This window comes from Cordyceps fumosorosea (genome assembly GCF_001636725.1).
Source record: "Cordyceps fumosorosea ARSEF 2679 chromosome Unknown scaffold_45, whole genome shotgun sequence".
NCBI lineage: Eukaryota > Fungi > Ascomycota > Sordariomycetes > Hypocreales > Cordycipitaceae > Cordyceps > Cordyceps fumosorosea.
The window spans coordinates 79,535-96,447 of record NW_017387345.1 but is presented as its reverse complement, the minus strand read 5'-3'; the positions used below and the strand labels follow the sequence as shown (position 1 = coordinate 96,447).

At 51.7% G+C, this 16,913-nt stretch overlaps 7 protein-coding genes across 7 annotated transcripts; 4 read left to right on the top strand and 3 right to left on the bottom strand.

The window, feature by feature from the left end:
* Nucleotides 1-868: 868 nt before the first annotated feature.
* Nucleotides 869-1,969, top strand: ISF_09308 (Transcription factor; the record flags this gene model as incomplete). Its single annotated transcript, XM_018852911.1, has 1 exon — nt 869-1,969. One exon carries the CDS (start codon nt 869-871, stop codon nt 1,967-1,969), a length of 1,101 nt encoding a protein of 366 aa, XP_018699921.1.
* A 211-nt stretch (nt 1,970-2,180) lies between these two features.
* On the bottom strand, nt 2,181-3,577 carry ISF_09307 (Monooxygenase, FAD-binding protein; the record flags this gene model as incomplete). The annotated part of the gene is made up of 2 exons (XM_018852910.1): nt 2,181-3,210; nt 3,276-3,577. The coding sequence occupies 2 exons, from the start codon at nt 3,575-3,577 to the stop codon at nt 2,181-2,183; spliced, it is 1,332 nt and encodes a 443-aa protein (XP_018699920.1).
* A 403-nt stretch (nt 3,578-3,980) lies between these two features.
* Nucleotides 3,981-5,153, top strand: ISF_09306 (Pyridine nucleotide-disulfide oxidoreductase, NAD-binding domain protein; the record flags this gene model as incomplete). The annotated part of the gene is made up of 1 exon (XM_018852909.1): nt 3,981-5,153. One exon carries the CDS (start codon nt 3,981-3,983, stop codon nt 5,151-5,153), a length of 1,173 nt encoding a protein of 390 aa, XP_018699919.1.
* A 369-nt stretch (nt 5,154-5,522) lies between these two features.
* Nucleotides 5,523-6,602, bottom strand: ISF_09305 (Glyoxalase/fosfomycin resistance/dioxygenase; the record flags this gene model as incomplete). Its single annotated transcript, XM_018852908.1, has 1 exon — nt 5,523-6,602. One exon carries the CDS (start codon nt 6,600-6,602, stop codon nt 5,523-5,525), a length of 1,080 nt encoding a protein of 359 aa, XP_018699918.1.
* A 596-nt stretch (nt 6,603-7,198) lies between these two features.
* On the top strand, nt 7,199-8,276 carry ISF_09304 (fumarylacetoacetate hydrolase; the record flags this gene model as incomplete). Its single annotated transcript, XM_018852907.1, has 5 exons — nt 7,199-7,363; nt 7,422-7,502; nt 7,559-7,672; nt 7,720-8,047; nt 8,101-8,276. 5 exons carry the CDS (start codon nt 7,199-7,201, stop codon nt 8,274-8,276), a joined length of 864 nt encoding a protein of 287 aa, XP_018699917.1.
* A 770-nt stretch (nt 8,277-9,046) lies between these two features.
* ISF_09303 (hypothetical protein) lies at nt 9,047-9,358 on the bottom strand (the record flags this gene model as incomplete). The annotated part of the gene is made up of 1 exon (XM_018852906.1): nt 9,047-9,358. The coding sequence occupies one exon, from the start codon at nt 9,356-9,358 to the stop codon at nt 9,047-9,049; it is 312 nt and encodes a 103-aa protein (XP_018699916.1).
* A 4,706-nt stretch (nt 9,359-14,064) lies between these two features.
* ISF_09302 (oligopeptide transporter) lies at nt 14,065-16,809 on the top strand (the record flags this gene model as incomplete). The annotated part of the gene is made up of 1 exon (XM_018852905.1): nt 14,065-16,809. One exon carries the CDS (start codon nt 14,065-14,067, stop codon nt 16,807-16,809), a length of 2,745 nt encoding a protein of 914 aa, XP_018699915.1.
* Between the last annotated feature and the right edge of the window lie 104 nt (nt 16,810-16,913).

Sequence of the window (16,913 nt, the reverse complement as noted above, 5' to 3'; positions counted from 1 at the left end):
GACGACTTAGTTGGACACCTCCGCTTTATCTTGACAAGGTAACCGATATTGTGCGCCTTGTACTGTAGTACTGTAGCATTTACGTTGCATGGGCTGTTATGCGACATCAATCGGCCAGCCACAGCTTGTCCAGCCATGCCACTGAGAGTGTGCGACCGATGCATCTCGTAAGTCTCGGTGCTTCCTCACATTGCCCAAGTAGCAACGCCGTGCTAATACTTGTGCAGCAAAAAGGTGAAATGTACGGCTACTTTATCCCTATCGAATCAGGCCAAGACCCTAATCCATCCCAGGTAACCAAGCACGACCCTCTTGCTCCAGATGTCTAGAGCTCGGCGAAACCTGCGAGTACACCTCCACAAGGCGTAAGCCGGGCCCTCAGCGCGGCTCTCGGTACATCACTCGTACTTCCAAAACGCGAGATGCATCGGGTGAGCATACTTCACGAGTAAATCTGCCACGAATAGCAGTATTAACATCGGCGACAGACATAGAGCCTGGTCTAGACGCTGGCCCCGACGTGCTACAGCTAGACGTGGAGTATGATTCTCCTAGAGAACGTTTGCCCACGCCGACAAGTCACCCAACACCTTCATTGAGCATCAGCTGCCCAAGTCTTCAGAGCCGGACTGCGAGCCGTGTCATAGACGCAGCCGCTCCTCTTTTTTCGGCAACGGATGAAGCGTGCCTGTAAGTCCGGCCTGCCCCTCCCCCCGCCCCCCGGCCAGAGCACAACCCAAATGCTAAAAGCCATCGCAGCATCAAAGGGTTTTTAGGGTTTATTCAAGATGCAAACCCGATCTTTGCCAAGGCTAGATTCTTTGACCAGTACAGCGAGGGACGTCACGCGCCGGATCTTATTTTGACCATGGCCTTGCTTTCCGCCATGCTAGATCCATCGTTTCAGAGCCATCGCATCGCTGAACTTCAGCTCAAGTTCGAATCATTACTCAGCGCAAGTCTGCTCGACGACGAGTTTGCAGAGGATAACCCATCACTTGACCAGTTTCGAAAATCGTACCTTCTGGCGTTTTATGAATTCCACCAGTTCCCAGGACACCGGTCATGGTTGCGAATTAGCCGCGTCACACGCATGGCCTACCATGTTGGCCTAGATCGCCTAGATTTTATCGCTAGTCAGAGCACTGAATGGGCGGCTGTAAGCGACGATGATATGCGAGAATGGCGCCGACTATGGTGGTGTCTATATCGCCTCGACACCTACTCGAATCTCGCCTCCGGGGCCCCATATCTGATTAACGACGACCTAATGAACACGTCATTCAATCAAGATCCGACTGCAGATAACCCTCAGAAGATATTGTTGCCTACAACATGCGAGCAGTTATCGAACGTCCTTCCTGCTATCATCGCAGATGCTCATACGTCGACCGAGAATATACACAACATCACCGTTTCCGTCCTGCGCCAGGCCGGCGCTGCGACTCGTCTGCATCTTGTTCAACTCCCGGACGGCATTGCTTCTCGAGTTGCTAGTGTCGAACGGCAACTGGCAATACTGCACTTGTCGCTGCCCACCGGCTGGTTGAATCCCCGACGGCGTGCCTTTTCCAACGAGTCGCCAGAGGAGCACCATGGACGTATCATTACCGTCTTCCATATCCGAATGGCTCATTTGCTCCTTGCCATTGTTGCATGCGGGCATCGGCAAGCGGGTGACTGGATGACCAACTGGCAGCGAGTGCTTGAAGCGTGTCAGGACATTGCCACGCTCGCGAGTCAGTGGGATAGCGCCTTCTGCAATATAGTAGACCCGGCGATTACGTTTACGACATTTACCGCCCTCGTATTCCTGGATATGCACCAAAAGTTTGACATCACAATGGACTATGACCTCCTGAACAGTATCCACCACGGCATCACCATTATGCATCTACAGCTCAAGCACTTCGGGAGTCTCTGGACCCAGGCTAAACTTCTTGCATGTAAGTGTCCGTGTGCTGAGTAGATGCAAATATCGCTTACTCACCGTGTGAATAGTATCGTTTGAAAGCTTCAGTCAGGCCGTCAAAGGACCGCTCTCGTACCAGCACATTGCTTTAATATTGTCCCGATTTGAAGCACCACTTCACCCGAGGTGGCTAAAATTTCTCCAGTCTGCCGAGTCTATTTTACTAGCTGCCGCGCAAGTCTAGTACAAAATATTGCTAGCTAGGGCTTTACACGGGCAAGGGATGTATCCAACTGATGCTACCCTTCATCCGCTCCTCCTTGGGCACGTAGTCTAGTACGCAACCCTTTCGAAACTCCGGGGCCATAATAAACCGCATAAAAAGATCCTCTATCAGAAGCGGCACCGACAGGTATCTCGACAGGATGCGGTAGCCCCAATTCTCCCAAGCGTGCATGCGTGTCTCCAGTCCAGATTTCACGATGTCTCCTTGGAGTGAGGAAAGTGAACTCATCCGATGCGCCGCATAATCTTGAAACAGTAGTGAGAGAGTACTGGAATCCGGGCTGCGACCGGCCGTCTCGTTCAAGGCCTTGACAAGGTTGTTGCAGAGGACCACCACATCTTGGATTCCATGGTTGAAGCCGAGACCCAGATGGGTGGTCATTTTATGGCAGGAGTCCCCGGCGAGAACAATGCGCCCAAAGCTCCAGTTCTTGACTAGGCCCTCGTCGAGATTGGTCAACCCAGAGCCCAACATGTGTGGCAAGACGTCCTTGACTTTGTGTTCTCGTGTCAGCGGGAAATCTGCGAACTCCTGAGCCATGGCCGCGACGTCTTCATCACTGTACGTTGTGCGCTCCCGTACTGGCTTCGGCAGCTTCTTGTATAAGAAGAACCATCCGCGTTTGGGCCCGCTAAAGTACATGATGGCCTTGCCCTTATCCTGGATATCATATCCCTGTCCGGGCGGAGACGGAGACGGGAACGATCCAAAAAGAAGCTTGTACGTTGCCGTATAAGGATGCTCTGGATCCCATGGCCGCGATGGGTCTTGCGCCAGAGCCAGATCGCGCATCAGTCCCCTCGTTTTGCTGTGCACGCCGTCGGCGCCAATGACGATGTCTCCAACAAACAGCGAGCCGTCAGCACATGCTACCGTGACACCATCTTCGGTTTGCTGAATCTTGCACAGCTTCTTGTTTGTCAAGATCTTGGCTCGCGCAGCTGCTGGCAGACCGTTGTACATTGCCTCGACCAGTTCGGCACGGTGACAGGCAACTGGTCCATGGCCGTGACTGGGCGCTCGCGCGTTAGCTATAGTCTCCACAGCGAGAGTGATGCACGGTGTAACTGGACTTACTTTTCGCGGATCTGCAGATATCTTCTGCCTTCGTTAAAGACATGGCCGCTCGCCGTGAAGGAGAGATGGTGCGACAGTTCCGACCCATGAGCGAGCAGTTCATCTAGGATTCCAAACTGGTGAAATACTCGGAGGGTATGAGCATGGACAATAAGACTAGCGCCCTTGTCTTCGATAATGGATGGTCGACGCTCCAGCAGGACAAAATCGATATTGGCCAAGTGAAGCGCATGAGCAGCCGCAAGGCCAACGGGCCCTCCGCCAATAATGATGGCCTTGAATCTATTGGTGTCTGTTTGCATGTTTGCATTCGTAGCTGTTAATTTTGCGGAAGCAAGCAGGGACTGCAAGCTCTTTTAAAATCAAATGATCCTTGTTAATTCTTACATTAGGGTGGCAGCTCTGGAGACTCTTTCTATTATCATGTATTACATTGCGTAAATCAATTGTCCTATGCGTAAATTAGAGTGGCGTCCTGCTGCTGATCCTCCGGCGCCTTTAGGGCGCTAACGTTAATAAATGGTGTTGTCGGAGCAACTTTTGTAAATGTTGCGCCGGTGGTGGCATGTGTGGTCTTTGTGCAGAAATTACACCTCTATCGTTAGCATTTTCTATTTAAACTCATTTAACTATCCGAAATTTGGTTCTTGCAAGCCGAGGCACACATTCATCCTTCCTCATAACACAGCAGCCCACGTCTGCAAAATGGCACAAAGAACTGTTTCCGTGGTCGTCATCGGCGGCTCACACGCGGGCCTCGCCGTCTGTCAAAAGCTACTCCGTCGTACTACCAGAGTACACATCACCCTCATTTCCCCTTCTCAGGATTACTATTTCAACATTGCTGCGCCTCGTTTCTTGGTAAAGAGCAACAGCTTGCAGCAGAGCTCATACCTACACTCGATCACCGATGCGTTCAGCGAGCATTCCAGCGACAAGTTTACATTCATCAGAGGTGTCGCCGTAGCTATTGATGATGGAAAGAAGACTGTGTCTGCTTCTGTCATTACCGACTCAGCTGTCACAACGGGAAACACTTTTGGATACGACTACCTCGTCATTGCCTCTGGGAGCACCACGCCGGCTACACTCGGCCAGTCTGGGCTCAAGATCCCATTCAAAGCTACGGCTTTTGAAGATACGAAGGCTGCTATACATGAAGCCCAGAAAAAGCTCGCAGCGGCCGACAGCATCATAATCGGTGGCGGAGGGCCGCTTGGGGTTGAAATGGCGGGTGAACTTGCAGAGGCCCCGGGCGGTAAGAAGATCATATTGGTGTCGCAAACCGATGCTCTTCTTGTCGGAGCAACTCCAACTGTCCAGAAAAGAAGCCTTGCACTCTTGAACCAGAAGAATGTCCATGTGATTCTCGGCTCTCGCGTGGAAAGCGCCCAATACAGCGCAGATGCCAAGGTCTGGTCCGTTAAGCTGGCTTCTGGAAGGACAATTACGGCAGACCAGTACATTGCTAGTACTGGTGTTGTTCCAAACAACGACTTTATACCCAAGCGATTCTTGAACGCGGGGGGTTGGGTTAACGTTGACGACCAACTTCGCGTGCTGCAGCAAGACAAACCCTGCAGCAACATCTACGCGCTGGGTGACATCACCATGCATGCTGATCGACTTCTCTCCAGAGTGTCGATTCAAGGTGATGTTGTCGCAGCAAACATTGTCGCAGGCATGATGGAACAGGAAGGCGCACGTACGTACTTGGCAGAGGCTCAACGGAAGATGATGGTTGTTCCAGTAGGGCAATCAACAGGAACAGGTCATTTTGGAGGTTGGACACTGATGGGTTGCCTTGTTTGGTATTTCAAAGGGAAGGACTTCTTGGTCTACGAAGCACCGAAATTCTTGCGAGGCGCGATGAAATAATGGAGGACTGATTGTATTCATAGAGTATTGGGTTAGCTTCTCGAGAACAACTTTGATAGTCTTTGAATGGTATAATATTAGAATCAGGCACAAGAATTTAAGAGGGAAAAGGTTCATAAAAGATAAAGGTGACCGTCGAATAAATTGCCGATATACAGAACATTAGTTAATTAGTTTCGGTTGTGGCCGCATTTCACCTGTAGTGCCTCGTCTTTAGTGTGTAAATTAGAAGTACCTTTGTACGAAGATTTTTTTTTTTAAAGTATAAGGCACTACGCTAAATGACTTATAACGGTCATAGAATACTTTGCAAACAGAAAGCTTCTCGTGAAAATGGTAATACAAATAATCCTCGAAATAGAATATCCACTATCGTGCCTTGTTGTCTCCGAAATCGCGAGGCAGCTCGGGACCCCAGATGGAGAGCGGTCCTACAGGCTCTCTTCGCATCTGGTTTTTTTCGTTGACCACATCGCCGTCTGCGTAGTGCTCAATTTTGAACTTGGAGCTGTCGTACCAATAGTCAAAAATTTGGCTGCCCAATACGTGCCTCCCCACGCCCCAAACGCTCCTCCAGCCCTTTTTGGCGAGATGGTGATGTCCCATGAGCTGCGTGTCGAAGTCATCGACCTCGAAAGAAGTATGATGAACATATGTCTCGCGGGTCGTAGGTGATGCGCGTTGCAGGAACAAGGTGTGGTGGTCCGTGTATTCTTGGCCTAGATCCAGATGCATAAATGTCATGACATCCGTCTCCGGAAACTGTGGCAAGTACAGAACATCCGAATGCACAAAGTTGAAGTTGCCAGTGTAGAACTGGAGCTCCTCTTGGAATTCCTTGCACACATATCCAAAGTGACCCAGCTTGTGCACCAAGGCTGGCCCATCGTGAAACCGCTGGAACTGCCCCTTGCGAGGCTTGTCGAATGGCGTGTTGAAAGGGCCTTGGCTTTCTTGCGTTGCTGAAGGCGGCGACGTGAGGTTGACTTGGCGCTCAATCTGCCCATGTACCACGTGAAGGTAGGTGCCGTTTGGTCTCGCAATTGTCACGAGCTCTCCACCGCCAGGAGCCTCATCGAGGCTCTTTTGCGTTGCCCCAGGTAGTTTCGCAGCTTTTTCAAAGTTTTCCTGGTCCTTGGCCACAAACGCGGCACCTAAGAAGCGCGATCTGCGTGTTGAGCTTTGAGAGGCAACGTAGACATAGGGATCTCTGCCGTATCCGCGGTAAAAGACGTGATTGTTCGACCTAGCCTCTTCAACAAAGCCGAAATCTTCAGCGAACCTGGTGAATGCTGTCAAGTCGGCATGCTCAAAGTAGACGTGAGCAATGCGGCTGAGCTGGACCTTTGACGGATCATTGTAGACGATGGGAACACTCGAGGGTGGCATCAGCCAGTTTTGCCATTTAGTAGGCAGAATGGTAATGGCGTTGATGATCCAAAGGGACATTGTCGTGATGTTGTTTCGGCTGCTGGAGATGTATTATAGTAGGCAATGGTGCTGAAGAAGCAGCCGGATAAGAGGATGGCGAGAGTTTAAATATTTTCATTCAAGGAAAGATAACATGCCTGACACAGCTGCGAAACAACACTATTATTTAGCTCGAGACGATGTGAGAGAATTCCGAGGACGGGCGAAGCCTTGGTTGGTCCGTTGCGCTGGATGCGGTGCGGAGGCTACTCGGAGGAATCACATGTATTCGAAGAGAACACAAAACAAAGAAAAGTTTGCGTAAGTAGGCAACAACATTAACACTACGGCGATACGAAAGCTGGTAATACCCTGGCAGTCCGTTGTGATTAGCTCATGTCCACGTCCAGTTTGTTCAGAAAGATTCGCCGCGGAGAGACTTTTGCCCACCATCACACTGCCTTCTTAATGTCCGATTCGATCCGTTCAGTCCGAACAAGATGATTTTCAAAGCAGACATTATTTATAAATACTAACAGCACTACTCAATTCTCTTCTTTTTAATGTCCCACGATACTCGTAATGGCGCGAGCGCGATCACATATTTCTCCCTTTCCAATCATCTAGCGCCAAAGATGGCCCCTTTCCAATACCTCAGCCGCTTCGAGACGGCGGAAGGCGACACCTTCTATGCGAACGTCGGCTCTAACAATCCCACAATTGGAAGCAAAGTGCAAGCGTATCCAACTTATGAAGACCTACTGGAAGATCGGGATGCCAGGACGGTTGTAATCGCCAAGGTCAGTGCTTTCTACAACGCTGCCTGGGGTCAGGCGCAGCTAACAACGTCGTCCACAGGTACTCCCACCACTCCCACGACCGGATCTGCCCATCTACTGCGTTGGTCTCAACTACAAAAGTCACGCCGTTGAAGCTAGTGTAAGGCATTTTCCGTCCCCTTTTCAGCTCGCGCATGTGGTTTAACATGAAGCCAGCTCAACGTCCCAGTCAACCCACCGATATGGACAAAACCAGCTGCTGCGCTGTCGTCGCCTGACGAGACTATACCATTCAGCCGATTTTGCGCTTCGCATCTTCCTGACTGGGAGGTAAGCGAACAGTCCTCGAGTGCATGGACTGCGCTGACATGTATCAGGGCGAGCTCGTATTCGTCACGTCGCGCGAGTGCCGCGACATCACGCCGACGGAAGCGCTGGACTACATCCTGGGTTACACGATAGGCAACGATCTCACCTGCCGCTTCTTTCAGCTTCCGGAGCAGTCTGGTGGTCAGTTCTTCTACGCCAAGGCCTTTGACAAGTTCGCGCCAGTAGGCCCGGTCCTGGTGAGCAGTTCCTTATTTCCCACTGGCGTGCCGACAGGGAGGCTGGTCACGTGCATCAATGGAGAGGTAAAGCAAGATACTTCTATCGCGAAGGATATGATATTTTTACCACAGCGAATCCTGAGCTGGATGAGTCAGAGTATGTTATGCCCTGGATAAACCCCTGGAAGCTGGGACTAACATTCCGTCCAGGTACCACGATTCCCGCTTTCTCAGTGGTCATGACCGGGACTCCTGCAGGGGTTGGTGTATTCCAGAGGCCCCGGCAACTGTTGAAGGATGGTGATCGTATGGAAGTTGAGATTGCTGGACTGGGAACTCTCAAGAATACGGTCAAGTTTGAAAACGGTCAGGATTCCATCCTGTAAGATATCCTCCTGTCTGTTTGCCCCAGAGAATCAAATGAACCCGACATTAGCTCGCTCATGATATACTAGATGTTTACTAACTGTTATTACTCTTTTCTTTTGCGAATATAGAAGGCTTGGCTATACATTGGCTAAGTCGAAGCTATTCTATAAGATTAGTGCATGGCTATGAAACATTATGTGGGTTGCTATTTGTATAGTTAGGAGGCTTTTGCGATCTGTATAGTTACTTAGTATTATGTGAGCATTTTAGTGCAGTACCTCGTTTGATTAGTGAATCACACATAAACTAGAGTATCTTTTAATAAAAAACAGCACTGTACTCATATTTCTACCTATCCCTCTACACACACTCGCTGCCGGCGCCGCTGTCGCTGCCGGCGCGATTCAGTGACAGCGGTGGTAGAAGAACGCTTTTCTAGCTATTTATGGGTGTATACATCAGTGACGCAGCGTCTTTAAGTGGATTAGCGACCGTTGAGAAGTCATGACAGACTTGCTGGCGGCAGCAGCGAGAGCGTGTTACTACGGGCTTTAAGCTCAGGCGAGCCTATCTTGCATATCTGAGGTATGTTGCCGATTGGGGTATCTCACACGAAGCTATGCATAAAATTACTCTCCTATGATCGACGCTCTTCGCTGTTAACTTTCTTCATCTTTCTATAATTAGCGCTGACTAGCCTCCAGTTGTTAATTTTTACAAAACAAGGGTCAGCACCTGTATACCAATCTTGCCTCTCAGTGTCCTGCGTTTTGCCATGGCCTGTTCGCTAGCGATCCTGCGGCTGTATAGCGCGTATCTTGGCCGAGAACGCCGCGACTTCATCAGGAGCGTATTTCGTATGCACCCTCTTCTCAGACGACGGTTGCGCGGTCAAAAACACGCCCTTGCGCCATTCTTGGGCAGGCCGAATCGGCCGCGGCGCGAAGCCTCCGCCGCAGTTGGGGCAGACGTTCTCCAGCGTCTTCTCCGCGCAGTCTGCGCAAAAGGTGCACTCGTAGGAGCAGATGCGTGCGTCGACGGCTGCTGGCGGCAAGTCCTTGTCGCAGTACTCGCAGTTGGGGCGTACCTCCAGCACCATTGTGAAGACGGACGTGGATCTCGTCAGGGAATTTGATTCGGTTATTGGTGTGACGACGGAGCGATGGGACAAGTAGGAGGCGGGGAGTATGCGCTTTTTCTACTGCCCTATTTTAGCATCATAGACCAAAGCCATTAATAAGCTCATGACTAGCGCTACCTAGGTCACCTTTCTTTAATTCCATAACGTGACACAATTTTTCCTTGAGCTGGCAGCTACAATGTCGAGATTCGATTGACATTCAGGACTCCGTCAAGCGGCGGTAGAACAGCGAGGTCTGTGAAAAACTGGTAGTAACTCCTCTCATGATACTCGGCCTCTGTCGCGCGAGAAGCCAATGGCCACCGCACCATCCATGCGGGTGGACAGAAGAGTCTCTCTACTATCAGAAGATGGTTGGCAACTAATAGTGCCTGTGAAATTACTGTTGCGATTATAAAGTAGCAATTGGGGTTGCTACGCGCGCTCGGTGTGCGATCGTGTCCGGTGTAGTGGATGGCTTGTCGTGGACTCACTGCCAGTGTCTACTTGAATGGTAAAATTTCAGAATGCCTACGCAGCACAAAACAAGCGAAAGATATCAATCTCAAGTGCGCGTTCCAGTTAAGCAACCAGTCTTCTCCAGTCCGGGAAAAAAAAAATCGTGAAAAAAAAATCGTGAACTCCATGAAAGATCAACCTGAGCAACTAATGACTTGGAGCTTTGGTTGCTACCCTGGTTCTATTCCAATATAACGAAGTTGGAAAGGCTCAAAATATTCAATCAAACACCGAGCATCTCTTTTGGCTCTCCATATAATCTTAACACTTCTTCTAAAGTCCTACGATAGGAAAACGCTTCCCTCACCAAACCGAGAGGCAATCCGTGTCCACTGTGTCAAGGTAAGTGGCAATCGTGGTCGCCTGGTATTTAGTGGTGAGAGTAAAGTTGAGGTTGATGCTTCATTTTCATGAACACTTTTCTTTGAATACGGCATAGAGTTTCTTCTGGTTAGCAATTCTTACCGATTTAAGCGATGCGAAGGCGGTGGCGAGGTAGATTTACACCATTGGCACTCAACTTTTGGATGCTAGACACTGCGTTGAAGAAACACTGCAATAAGGTGCTGCATACAAACACTATAGTATACCCTTGAACGTTAAATTTTATCTTGTAATCAGCCGGATGGCGCATGAACGGCAGTATGGACTTATCGACAGTAAACTTAACGGCCTTGTCAAACATACTGCACCTATTAGAGCGTCTTCCGTATCCTACTCAAATTGATACTTTCCGTTATTTCAGATGCAATAGTCATGTAGGAAGTGATTTCGCGTGGTAGCCGTCGGAATAATTTGGAGTGAAAGTAAAACGCCTAGTACGTAATGCTTCATAGACCTCGGCGTTATAAAACCATAGCGGCAATATTCTCTTGATATTATATGGAAGAATTAAAATTGCTAACTCATATTACATGGAAAAAGAAACTCTATTACTCTGTTCGAAGGACAGCACAATATAGCAATTACCAAGTTAATCGAGTACGGGATTGTTCTCAAGAACAGTCTGCTGCGATGCGTGGCAACTTGATCTGCGGACATGGCCAACCTCCTATTTACGAAACGATTTCTGCAGACATTACCTTTCTATTTTCAATACGGCCAAGATTGCAGCTTGCATAAGTAACAAAGGAAATGAGAGTGATGCGCTGGTGGCGCCGACGCACATTATCGTGGGATACAAAAGTTCCCTCGGAGTAGCCCAGAACAGCGCACGCGGACAAGCGCGAAACAAAAATCCCTTCGCGGCCGGACAAGACCAATAGAATGGCCAGTCGATGCCGCTGAGCCGACTTGGCAGCTTGTTCCAAGGAACGCCACATAAACGCCAACCGCGAACTAGCAGGAAGGGCGTCGGACGACACCAAACTTCTCGTGATACATTAAAACATCGATACACTGGTAATCGAGGAAGAGCGACTGCAATTGGGTAAAGATTTCGGCTTTCCAGATTGACGCTTGATGAAACTCAGAAGTCTACGGTGTTGATCACGTTGTTTTGCATGTCCTTGTGACACGCAAGCGAGACCGCAACCGGTGGTGGTGGTGGTGGTGGTGGTGGTGGTGGTGGTGTGCTGAGACGATTTTAAGTTGGAAAATCCTTCAGCTACGTAAAAGACAAGGCTCAAAAGTGGCGTGATGGAACAATTCCAATATTTGACAGATGAGCCGATGAAACCCTCCATGTCCAAGCTGTTCGCCGGTGCCAGGCGAGAGATGTTGAGCTGGCGCGGGGCGCCTCGTTGAAGCCACACGGATCTAATGCGCGGCGCTCGGCATGTTAAAAGAAGGGTTTAGCTTAAAAGTTCCTGCAATTTGTGCAGTGGGAGATGCTAGGAATTAGATAACACAGGTTGGGTCTCGTGCGCGCATGTACTCTGGTGTAACCACCTTCCTTTACCCCGCGGTCTAGTCTGTGAATAGCACCCTTGCTTTTGCGCAACGCAAAAAGATCTATAATTAAAGAAGGGTTTTTAATATAATTGTGCAAGTTTGTTATTACCAGTACATGTTTCTTCCCTCTCTTTTCTCAGGGTTGTCAAGCCTGCGTCAAGGCCATGCGTGACTGCTACATTCGACGGAACGTGATAGCAAAATACAATCTCAAAGTCTCTACATCATAGACATGACACACTGATAGATGGAACCAAGCTCAACAGCTTATTAGCGCTAGAGAGATACTCAATCACCCGACACGTAGGAATGTTCCGGTTTAGAGTGCCATCGATAGCCCCATGACATGACACCGGCGCAGCACGAGTGTTGCGGTATCATGCGGAGTGGAGTATATCTATGAGGTTTTGGCATTAGCAATTCAGATAAGATATGGCGGGAGCGTTCCAAATTTGTCTCTGCCCCGGAACTACTGGTCAATCACTTTAGTTGGTAGTTCGCCATCAGGCCAGTGATCATTACGAGTCAGCACGCCACATGAGGGACCAAACGCCTATTGGGTGCTTGTTTTGGCCCCTTCCTCTTCGGGCCAAGCAAACTTGTTCCACATGTAATTTTTACGTGATTGTCCCAGCGCAATTAACCATTTGGTGTGGCGTCAGTATGCGGGGAAGGCGGCGCCAAAAACGGTATTTGCAGGATCACCTCGTTCATTTTGTTTCTAAACGCATTTCGACCTTCTTTTTTTAAGTGCTGATTTTACCAGTTAGGGCGAAAGGGCTGGAATGAGGCCAACGGGTTCGAGAATTCTTCCTGAGAATCGGACCGGGGTAACGGGCCTGTTATAGGATGCTACTCGGATATCGTCCGAGAAGGGTGAAGTGGCATGCAGGTTGCAGGTCGCCCGCAGAAAGCTGAGTTGCCAGCAGGTAAAAGGGAGAGTAAGCAAGACGTCCGCCAATTCGGTTCAGATAAGGCGCTTACTAGTTAGTTGACGGGGTCGAGCAGGAGCGATGAATGATTCGTCGCCTCAAGCTGAAATGAGACCTGGGAAATCCACTGCGAGTCGCACCTCTTTACTCCGTCCATGCTGCAGATACTACTCCAACTTGGACCTAAAATGCAGCGTTGTCCGCAGCTGAGGTTCATGTTGCCATGACTCTGGTGATGGCGCGATTGCCCTACGCCACTGAGGAATGCCCAGACGGAAGCCGGCCCTAACACCACACTGCAAAGTCTTGGCCCGGCGGCAGCCATGAAAAACGCCTGCGATGCCAATGCTTGGAGCTTGGAGAAAAAAGGCTGGGCGATGGATTTCACTGCAGAGCGGCCTTGGCGACCATTTGTTCTGGTACCTAGTGGCACACCCAAGTAGCTCGGCTTCCCCCGCGTGGCTGGCGTCTAGGGGATCAAGCCCCAGACAAAAGTTCCTGAGATAGCTGGGCCAACTTCCTCTTTGGCGTTAGTTATCAAGCTGAATGCGCGCCACGGGTTGGACAGGGGTGCCGGGCTCGACTCCTGGACAGAGGCGCCAGCGCCAGTTGCTGATAACCACCACAACACTAGGTTTTCCGTGGCACAAGGGGCCGGCTTGACATCCAGCAACTGGGCCCCCTACCCGGTCAGCTGGCCAGCCACATCCAGCACAAGTTCTGTTCTATAGTTACTGGTAAATCTACCCTTTGGCCCCCCTCCTTCCCGGTGGCGTTGGACCTAATTCTCTGCCAAGACCCCTTCTTACCTTCCACGCGATCAGTTACCTCCGGCCTACCAATGGCCACTGTGGCTACGTCAGCAATGTATATCGCAACTAGCGGCGCTCGGATTGGCCCATGCTGGCCCGCGCTCCCCTTTCTCACAAGGGAATCTTTGTCCAGGAGGCTTGAATTGGCCAATCTATATAGGAAGGTGGACAGGCTTCACTTGTGCGAGTGTGCAGCGTTGCATGTGCCGTCCTTCCGCGCCACCAGTTAGCGGCCTTGCCTCTGTGTTCCAAAAACAGTTCGTAAGGTTACCCAACGATTCCTGCCGTGTCTGGAGTATGCTGCTTGGAATTTGCTACTCAGCTGCCGCCTCGTAGATATATATTCTTGATGAAACCCCCCCTCTCATCGCATGGTCCTCTTCTGTCTCCCATCTCGTGTGTGTGTGTCCGTGTGTCCGTGTGCATGCTCAGAGTTCAGCTGCCACCTCTGCAGTTCTGGGCCGACTAGTATTCATCATAGCCATTTATTTTACTCGAGGCGTTATTACCCTCGACCACCGGCGCAGCCATGGCCGAAAAGACGCCCTTTGAGCACGACGTCGTCGCCCACGACGTCGCCTCCCCTCGCGGCAACCCGGACGACAACATCGACCACAAGCCGGACCTGACCCATGTCGTCTCCGCGTTCGGCGGCGACGGCACCGATGCCGTCGCCCCCCGCGATGACTTGAAGCTCGTCGTCTCCAAGATTGACGAGATTTCCACCGAGGAGGCTCGCCAGATCCTCATCGACATGCTCAAGTACCACGAGTATGACTACAACTTCCCCGCCGCCACGCGCGAGAAGATGGAGCTCCTCCTCGAGGGCCCGTCAGACAAGGGCCAAGAGGAGGACTGGTCCCTGGAAATTCGCACCGAGGCCGCCCTCAACAAGTTCTACTCGCCGTACCCGGAAGTCCGTGCCATCACCACGCCCGAGGATGACCCCGAGATGACCTGCGAGACGATTCGCGCGCATCTGCTGGGCTACATCTGGGCCGTCATCGGCCAGTTTACCAACGCGCTCTTCATGTCGCGCTTCCCCAACATCAACCTCTCGTCTGCCGTCATCCAGATTCTCCTGTACCCCTGCGGTCTTGCCTGTGCTTATGCCCTTCCGGACTGGGGCGTGACCATCGGAGGCAAGCGCATCTCCCTCAACCCTGGTCCCTGGACATACAAGGAGCAAATGCTGTCAACGATCATCTTCAACGTCAGTCTCGGTACCGCCTATGTCTTCTACAACCTTCAAACGCAAGAAATTTTCTACCAGGACAAATGGCTCACCCCCGGATACGGTATTCTTCTTCTGCTGTCCACTCAGATGATGGGTATTGGCTTCTCTGGCCTTATGCGTCGTTTCGTCATCTACCCCATTGAATCGATCTGGCCCAGTGTTCTACCTACGGTCGCCCTCAACAGAGCGCTTCTCGTGGGTGAGACCCGTGAATCTATTCATGGATGGACAATCTCACGGTACAAGTTCTTCTTCCTCGTTTTCGGCACCATGTTCGTGTACTTTTGGATTCCGGATTACCTCTTCACCGCGCTCAGCACATTCGCTTGGATGTGCTGGATCGCCCCGAACAACTTCAAGGTTAACCTCATCACCGGCTCTCAGTCCGGCCTGGGCTTTAACCCCATTCCCACGTTTGACTGGAATGTCATGAGCTACGCCTTCCAGCCCCTACAGACCCCGTTCTTCGCCTGCGTGCAGCAATTCGCGGGAGCGCTTCTCGGTGGTCTCATTATCATCGCCCTCTACTTCACCAACACGGCCAACACCGGCTACCTGCCCATCAACTCTTCCGGCATCTTCAACAACACCGGTGGCCGCTACCAGATCAAGAAGATTCTCGTCCCCGGCACGGCCGTCATCAACCAGACCGCCTACGAGGAGTACTCGCCGGCGTTTTACTCTGCTGGCAACCTGCTGCTGTACGGCGCCTTCTTTGCCTTCTACCCGCTTACCATGGTCTTCATCTGCCTGGACGCCTGGAGGCCTTTGCTTCGTTCCATGAAGTCCATGGTTGGCTCGGCCGTCACGCTGGTCAAGCGAACCGTGACCTGCACCGCTCGCGCCACCAAGGCCGTCCTTACCGGTCGCTTCCGCGAAGCCGCTCAGCATATCAACGCGTTGGCGACCGAGGGCGAGTCGATTTACGACGGCTTTGACGACCCGCTCACGAACCTCATGCGTTCTTACCCCGAGGTTCCCGACTGGTGGTTCCTCTCCATCGCGCTCGTCGCCTTCATCTTTGCCATCGTCATCCTGACGACCTGGAAGCAGCTGGATACCCCGGTGTGGACCATCTTCTTCGTGGTTGGTCTTAACCTGGTGTTCCTTATTCCTATGAGCTACCTCTACGCCATCTCCGGCACCACCGAAGGCCTGAACGTGGTTACCGAGCTCATCGTCGGTTACGCGCTCCCGGGGCACCCCGAGGCCCTCATGTTCGTCAAGGCTTTCGGCTACAACATCAACGGCCAGGCCGACAACTATCTGGGCGACCAGAAGATGGGCTTCTACGCCAAGGTGCCGCCGCGCGCCATGTACCGCGGGCAGGTCATCTCCGCGCTCATCACGGCCATGGTCTGCTACGCCGTCGTCAACTTCGTGGACCACTCCATCGAGGGCATCTGCACGCCGGATCAGAAGCAGCACTTCACCTGCGCGGCCTCGGGCGTCGTCTTCTTCTCGTCGTCGGTCGTGTGGGGCGCGCTCGGCCCGGAGCGCGTCTTCACGCAGATCTACCCGGCCATCAAGTACTGCTTCCTGCTCGGCTTCCTCCTCGCGCTGGTCTGGTGGACGGCGAAGCGGTTCGGCCCGCGGGTACGTTCCGGCGCCAAGGCGTCCCTGCCGGCCGGCGTCTTCGGCCTCCTCAACGTCGCCCTGTTCACCCCCGCTTCGTGGCTCAAGCACGTCCACCCGTCGCTCATCTTCAACGGCATGATCGCCGGTTGGGCGCCGACGAACCTGTCGTACTGGATCGGCGGCGTCTACGTGTCGGTGGCCTTTATGTGGTACCTCAAGCGCTACAAGTTGGCGTGGTGGGAGAAGTACAACTACGTCCTCGCTGCCGGCCTGCAGGGTGGTGTCGCCTTCTCGGCCATCATCATCTTCTTCGCGGTGCAGTGGAAGGAGGTCGATCTCAACTGGTGGGGCAACCTGGTCAACGGCAACACCATGGATGGTGGTGGTGGTGACAACCCACTGGTTCTTTTGACCCAGTTGCCGGAGAAGGGTTACTTTGGACCCGACAAGTGGCATTAAATACGTGTCGACGACGGTGTTGAGGGGGAGGCTGCCGTTTTGGTCATCTAGTCTGTGCAGGAATTCACTTGCTAGGATGTTAAATATGTATTCAGTTGTTACTA